The sequence below is a fragment of the Dysidea avara genome, chromosome 9 (assembly GCF_963678975.1).
Source record: "Dysidea avara chromosome 9, odDysAvar1.4, whole genome shotgun sequence".
Taxonomy (NCBI): domain Eukaryota; kingdom Metazoa; phylum Porifera; class Demospongiae; order Dictyoceratida; family Dysideidae; genus Dysidea; species Dysidea avara.
In genome coordinates, this window is record NC_089280.1 from 6,271,222 (window position 1) to 6,279,143 (window position 7,922).

The 7,922-nt window shown below is 38.4% G+C and overlaps 2 protein-coding genes and 1 long non-coding RNA gene across 3 annotated transcripts in view; 2 read left to right on the forward strand and 1 right to left on the reverse strand.

The window, feature by feature from the left end:
* The window catches only part of LOC136266829 (CXXC-type zinc finger protein 1-like), a 184,069-nt gene that overhangs the window by 48,524 nt on the left and 127,623 nt on the right, over positions 1-7,922 (forward strand). The gene's annotated exons all lie outside the window — the stretch shown is intronic.
* On the reverse strand, positions 4,463-6,554 carry LOC136266833 (uncharacterized). Its single transcript, XR_010706310.1, has 5 exons — positions 6,469-6,554; positions 4,959-5,071; positions 4,763-4,902; positions 4,535-4,713; positions 4,463-4,484 (listed from the first exon to the last, which is right to left on the reverse strand). It is a non-coding gene; the product is annotated as an uncharacterized lncRNA (long non-coding RNA).
* On the forward strand, positions 6,723-7,797 carry LOC136265889 (nicotinamide N-methyltransferase-like). Its single transcript, XM_066060826.1, has one exon. The coding sequence runs from the start codon at positions 6,827-6,829 to the stop codon at positions 7,619-7,621; it is 795 nt and encodes a 264-aa protein (XP_065916898.1). The 5' UTR covers positions 6,723-6,826; the 3' UTR covers positions 7,622-7,797.

A 7,922-nucleotide genomic window follows, 5' to 3' on the forward strand; every position in this document is an offset into this window, starting at 1 on the left:
TATTCCACACTCTATTGTCTATACCTCTACTACAAAAAATAAGGCACAAACATTTTTGACATTCATATAATTATTCTTTTGGTATAAACATTCATACTCCCACAATTGACAATGCAGTTATGTGAACATGTACATGAAATAAGCCTCACACAGTAGTTAGACTGACAGTGTCTGGTAGAAGCTAATACCAGCAAAACACAGGTAAATGTCAGTCAACATTTCTCAAATCATGTCCCAATTTATGCAACCATGAACAATCGTGTGCCAATTTATGCAACCATGAGCAAAACAAATGTCAGAATATCAACATTCAAATGTTAAACTATAAAAGCAAGAAAAAGTTGGAAATTTTACATTTGAGTAGGGATCGTTGAAATAAAATGTAGTGAAGCAAGGGAGGGCATCTACACCTGTAGCTTTCTACTAGTGCACATTTAATTCCTACTGAACTCTCCTGTTCATAAAGTAGCCAAGGTTGAAGTAGGGATTAATATTACTCCATCCTATGAATAACAACATGTACAGTAATTGGTAGTACACAGTACACACGCTAACATGCATGTACACACACACACACGTGAGCACGTGCACACACACAAAGCAAAAGCCTTTGAACAGCTGCTACTAGGAATCAGCACAGGAAAATTCCTGGAGCAGAACTAGTAAACTGCAGGAGGTCGTACCATGTCTCATAGGTGAAGGTGTAGGCACCCAAAGTTCCACATGGACCTTCACCAGTTGTGTGTGGTATGGAAATTGCTTTCCCAGTTAGTAATAGGTACCCATTGATGTTACAGCTGGGTGGGCTGCTTCCCCAGTTGACACCAGGCCACCAAGTTCCCATTTAAACAGCTGGGCAGACTGGAGCAATGTGAGAAAAATTTCTTGCTCAAGAAAACAACAAAAACCAATCTGGCGCACGTGCACTTATGCACACACAAACTAAACTATCTACGCACACACATATGCGTATACACACACTGCACAATAATGCATAGCAGAATCTTTACACATCTTATTAAATTAAGGTGACCTAGGTACACTGATCAATTTGAAGGCTAAACATTTATACACACAACTACTAAATCGAAACAAATAAAACTTTAGGGTGTCTATAGGGAATAAAGGGTGTCTTAAGGGAGGGACCCCACCATATCAACACAAACTCATAAACACAACATATTATCAACTTGTTTATTACAAGGTGTAGCCTCATGTAGCCACATTGATTTTCTTGATCGGTTACCATGTATCGTAACATCAGGGAAAACAGATATAATCCTACACTTGTTCCTTGCACAGTAAGACAAATTATACACATGGTCTGATTATTAAAACGTCTGTGCCCTAGAATTTCCAACCATTCCAAACCTAAGCTTTAAAATGTAGTACAGAACGCACTGCATGTACTAGATATATAGCTTTTCACCAAAAATAATCAACATTTCATTTCCTATGTATATGCATCCTATACTGTACCTACTCTTGCTTGAAACATAGTTACACTGTGTATGTAGTGTGTGTCTGTGTGTATTTATTAGTGTGAGCATATCTGTGTGTCTGTACATGTACATGTAGTGTGCTGTGTTGCACGTGCACTGTCCACAATTGTATTAAACTTTTATAGTCATGATGAGTGAAGGCCATACACAAAACTGCATTAAACACTCAAATTAAACATTACTGCTACAAACAAAACACCAATAGCTTCTCTGCGCAGATCCAATAGGTATTTATAGCCTCTACTATTAGATATGGCCAGTAAAATACATGTAAAGTAGCTGGTTATCCACACACCTGGTTATCCACACACCTGGTTATCCACAGGTTACTTTCCCTGCAGAGCGGTGTGAACATCTTAAAGTATGCATGGCAATAACTGTTACTGCAATGATAACAGTGGTAAGTTTAGTACAACTTATAAAGACTTCCTGCAGAAATGTTGACGAGTAAAATACATGGGACCATATAGCTTTATAATTACCCACTATCATGAACAGTGAGTTTATTATCAAATTATGATAATAAAATGGTAGCTCTAAGTGTGACGCTGGTTTGCAATTGATCTTTAAGGGGGGAGTGTACACTTTCATGATCTCCAATACAGCACTGGGTACTCTAACATGGCCAAGTTTGTTAAACTTCATTTCAGAATTAATTTTGCATTTATTAAAACATTTTCAGCATCTTAGGCACACCCAGACCCCATACTTACTCTAGAAATTTGGGTAAGTAGAATTCTAGGGAAATGGGAAAGACCGACAGAAACTGTCGGATAAAATAATCGTGTCAATACACTGATTGAATTTCACATCAAATACATTAGGGTTGGTACTCCATTAGATTTATCCAGTCTTCATTCTGTCTCTGCAGGTGTACTACAAGGTGCCATCTGGTCACCATTGTTGTTTAATCTTTATGTTCGCCTGCTTCTAGGAATACCAAAACATTGTTTAGTAGTTGGTTGTGTAGATGATCATACCCTCATGATCACAAGGAAGATCATGCTACTGTAGCTGCTCATCTCAATGCTGGCTTAGCAGTCTTATTTGTGAATATGGTAATCACTGGAACATCAAATTTGCTCCATTAAAGACTTTTTCATTGATGGTTTCCTTGAAATCAGATATTTCCAACCATCCTCCTTTATTTAAAAAAATATATATTAATGATGTTTGCATCCCTGAAGTATCCTCAATTAAAAAGTCCTTGGATTATATTTGACTCTTCTCTTACCTGGTGGAAACATATTGACAATGTTATAACTCGTGAGAAGCAACGCTTGGGCCAGTTATATCATTGTCAATCTCTACATGATCTCTAATAGATGGGAAACAAGGATGGAGTATATAAAATATGCCTTAGCTATATCCACACAATCTGAATTTATATTGCCTATCGTTACTCGCCCTGTATTGGAATATGGTTCTATCCTATATTATGGAGCTGCACTGACTCATCTGAATCATCTAGATTAGTTTCAAACTCAGGTTGGGAACATGTATGGATTTATGTTTCCATCTTTGACTAATCGTCAGAATGCTTTAATTTTGTCTCACATGTCGCCTCCTGGTTGGGGAGGGACACAGCAATTTGCAATCCTTCTGTCCTAAATTTAAGTCCATCACAAATATTACATGGCTTTGATCAAGCTAGTCACCATGTCTTCACAACCATTCACATTAGACCATTTCCGTCGCAGCCGGCATGCAGTAGTTATCAACCTTTTCATCAAGTTTATTACAAGGCAAAAGGATGAAGGACTATATTAAAGTCATGCATTTATGACTCTGTAATAACTGTATGTGTATTACTGAAACAGTGAGGTTTACAAAACATACAAGCAATACTAGATCATTAGGCTAAAACGATCAAAACATTCTAATAAAGCAGTCATTGTATACAAAATACTCTAATAGAGCAGTCAAGAATAGATCAGCTAGCTAGTTACTACTGGTAGTTGAATGACAATGTCTATTAAAATTTTACAATATTACATTCAGCTAGATTAGAAGCTCATGACAACAATTGTGAGTAATCCTAGTCCTGAATTTTTTTGGATGTCACATGTTAGTTATTCCACTTCCCCGTCCAATTAAATGGCAGCTTTGTTAGCTAAAATTTGCAAGCAACAATACTATCCAGTAACTACTATAACCTATACACAAGAATGCTCTATAATATAAGTACATCACCTATCAAAAATCATATGTCCTATAAGCATACAGTACATCATAACAACAACAGTGTTAAAACCCTGTAGTTACTAAAAACCCTGTAGTTACTAAAACCCTGCAGTTACTAAACCCCTAGTGTAGTTACTAAAACCCTGTAGTTACTAAAACCCTGTAGTTACTAAACCCCTAGTGTAGTTACTAAAGCCCTGTAGTTACTAAAACCCTGTAGTTACTAAAAACAATTGTAGCAACTGACGCCTAGGTAATTAGGTCTAAGACACACCATCTGTATGGTCAGCAATGAGAAAAAAAAGGTTTATTTAAGCAAGAGCTCCAAAAGTCTCATTATCTGGAGGAATGGAAATTCCCCTTGACTGTATAGTGTCCTTAGTCTCATTAATTCCACTCTGGCTAGACAAGTATTTTACTGCTATATACTCCATTATGTGACTTCTTATCCCGAGAGGTTCGGCTTCCCTAACCTGCACTGTCAGTTATTTATCTTTGATTATTTTTTTATGGTTTTGCTTTGCTTCAAGTGTTAACAAGCTATGCTGATGATTCTGTCAATTTTTTGGCAACTCAATCACGGTATTTTGGTGTAGAGTGGTTACTCCATTAGAGTATTTTGATTGTTTTAGCTGAAGGATCCAGTAATGCTGCATAGAAGCACTGATATAAAATCCAACTACTATATGAATACAATGACCTCAATCTGGCTTTCTACACTTATGCTTCACATATTATCTAAAACATTTTTGCTGCATTTAGCGATATTTTTAAACTAATGAATACTCTCTAGAGTTCCTAAGGGATACATATACATGAAATTGACAAGGAGAAAATATCTTGACCACCTGGTAGTCTCCTGTAAGCATTCGAGCATTAATCGGATGGCTGCAGGTTCAAGGCCGCCCAGGTACAATCATGGAGTTTTTCTCCTTTCTTCACCTTTTCAAACATACTTTATGTACCAATTTTAAACAGGCTGTAGGACCAGGTGTTCTACAGACCTTCAGCACTTGTGATGTAAAGCCTTAATAAATAAATAAATATAACATGATACTTTCCAGCTGCAGACTCACTGGATCTATGAAACAAGCGTGAAATTTGAAACTGGTTCCCTTCATTCCTCCTTTCTCCCTAGCTAGCTACCCAATGACAAATGACAAACAGAAAAAAGCAAGGGGTGTCATGTAGGCACACGTTGTAGGTAAATCTATGACTGTGGACAAAATCTTAATATTGCCTTTACCTGTGATTTGCAAATGTCTACCATACCAGTCTTTGACCTGTGACTTGAGTATTTCTTCTCAAAGTTTTGATCACTGGTTTATCCATGTGGCTGCACTTCTAACATCATCTAGTACCTTCTCAATGCGCACTACCTATATCTATAAAAGAAACATCATTACAACCGCAGCAAAACATTTGAGCTGGAACTTTAATTATCTTGTTGTATATCCTTATGTCTTCTGAATATAATTCTGTAAACTTAATTTTAACCACCTATGGTTTTCAATTGTGGGTTTAGAACCTGTCATCCCATCTTGACCCATGACCCACTGTAATTCTATTTTGTGGCCCAAATGGTTTCACTTTGAGTTTGACCACAGCTGTATATTGACCTATGGTAATATAATGGTCTGTGTGACACCCCTAAGGTATATTGCAATTATGGAACACCATCATAATATGGTACGATAGTATTGTTTATTAGGGACCATAAAGGTTTGGGCTCTTCTGGCAAAAATAGTACCCTAAAACCAGGCTCACAACATCTTCATGGCATCTTGGCAGTCTTGGTTAGGTATAACAGTGCCTTCAGTACGACCTGAAATACTTTCAAAAGTTGCTCTCTAAGAATTTTTTATAATTTTCTACCGACTGACTGCCTGAATGATGCCTTCAGACAAGCGTAACTCAATAAAGGTTAAGGCTACGGGCTTAATTTTTTCAGTTTGCTGACATCGCTTCAGCCCAACTGGTGCCTTTTGGCATACCACAGTACGTACGATGCATGCTTCATGGACTTACCACCCCTTTGTGTCCCATTCATCTTTGCTGATAGCACAAGGTGTCGATTCATGGTAACACCATGTGATGGCTTCCCTATGAGGGTGGGGGAATACAGGGGATTTGACAATTTCTAGTGTCAAATTCCCCAGTACTGGGGCTAAGAAGCTTGTCAAAACCCCACTATGTCCCCACCACAAGAGAGGGGTTCTATAGAGGATTTGATTTACCTATTAAAATAATTTTTGGATCAGCTAACTGCCACCGTCAAAAGCCCCAGGGGTGGGGAAACTGTAGATGTCAAATCCCCAGTAGGTGTATGGGGACCCCCGGGGGTGGAGGGTGGGGCTTGACATTGATAGGTGCATTAGAGTATCGAAAAATACAAGGGGTAGTCACTATCAATAGTCCTGTAGAACCATCTGTGACCGGGATCAAGGTTTTTGATCGACGAAAATATGCCTTAATCATTTGATTTTACCTTAAAAACAGCCTTGATTGCTTGATAATTTAGCACATATTTTCGTAAATTCTCGTTTATTTTGCGAGCTAGCTTAAATCACCACTTTCTAGGAAGTCTTGATCGCTTGATTCAGTGCTAATTTACCTGTTGATCGCTTGATTTGACTTTGATCCCGGTCGCAAATGGTTCTACAAGACTATTGGTAGTGACTACCCTTGAAATATCTTGCAGTCTTATAAATATGATGGAGAAAAATTGTGCATGGTAAAGAAGAAATCTTGCTAACTAGACTACTTAGACTCTGTCATTTACAATTAGCAACAATAACACTTGCCAGGATGCAGCAAAGTAAAGTCAACAAACACCACAATGAATATGTACCGATACTGTGATTGGCATTAAATGGACTATGCGCATACGTAATGTAGGGTGGATATTTTGATGCGGACAAGGCGCTCGGGTAGTCTCGCGTAGCCAGACCCTATTTCTCCGCACGGCGCTTATCGATTGGAAATTATAAGCGCCTGCTCCGAAATTGGAAATTATAAGCGCCGTGCGGAGAAATAGGGTCTGGCTACGCGAGACTAGCGCTCGGGGGGGATAACCGGTATTTTCATTTGGCCTAAAGAAAAAACCTTAGTTCAGTTATTAAAATACTAGCACACTCCAGATGTCTTACTTGACTGAATTTGATGAGAGAGAGTACCTTAAGATGTTCTACAGCGCTTCTGACGGAAGCCCGGAAGAAAAGGGGTTTGCGCTGTTTCACCGAAAGCAAGTTATCCAATTTTACAAGAAGTATAACTCCAAATGGGATGATAGCACTGCCAGACTACTTGAGTTTAGTGGAGGTGCAATAATAGCAGGATTGATCAGTGCTGTACCATATGTCAATGAGATAATATTCTCTGCTTACACTGAAGGTGAACGTAAGGAGGTTGAGCTGTGGAAATTTGAAAAGGATGGAGCGCATGATTGGGCTGATCATTTCAAGTTTGTAGTTAATGAACTTGAGAACATCACAGGAGATGCTGCATGGCAGGATAGGGAAAAATTACTGCGTCAACGCATCACTGCTATCATAGGTTGTGATATTCTCCAAGATTATCCATTATCAATCAAACAAAATCCTTTTGAAATAATTTCAACAAGTCTTTGTCTAGAAGCAGTCTGCAAAACGTACCCTGAATACAAGGCAGCTGTGAAAAAGCTTGTGTCCCTTTTAAAACCTGGTGGCTTTCTTACCATGTTTGTTGTGGAGCGACAAACATTCTACATGGTTGGGAAAAAGAGATGGCCTTGCTTTCCTGTTACACTAGAGCAGGTGAAAGGAGCTTTAGCTGATGCTGGTATGGTAGTTCTCACAGCTGAACGTGATGTAGCCCCAATTAGTCAAATACAGAATCCAACTGTATCAGACTATAAAGCTGTGTTGTTTGTAGCAGCTCAGAGAGTGAAATTGTAAAGGTGTGCATTTATTATGTAGTCATACTCATACTGACAACTAATATAGGACATTTTGCTAGTATAGAACAATTATAATAACAAGTCAATATAGTATCTATAGCACCAAATTTCTGAGTGTGTACAGTGTATGGCTAAACTTCTATGCACTGCAAATGTGCTGTATTAGTCTCTCAACATACCCCTCATACTTTTTTTTTTGTACACACATGCGGGGTGCTTTATGCATTGAATAAAGTATGTGCCGACTAATTGGTACTGTATGGAAAATTCAGTGCACTTTGGCGCTTGATCCTCCCACA

Excerpts from the sequence above, each read along its gene's own strand:
- LOC136265889 (XM_066060826.1), top strand. The coding sequence starts at position 6,827 with ATGTCTTACTTGACTGAATTTGATGAGAGAGAGTACCTTAAGATGTTC.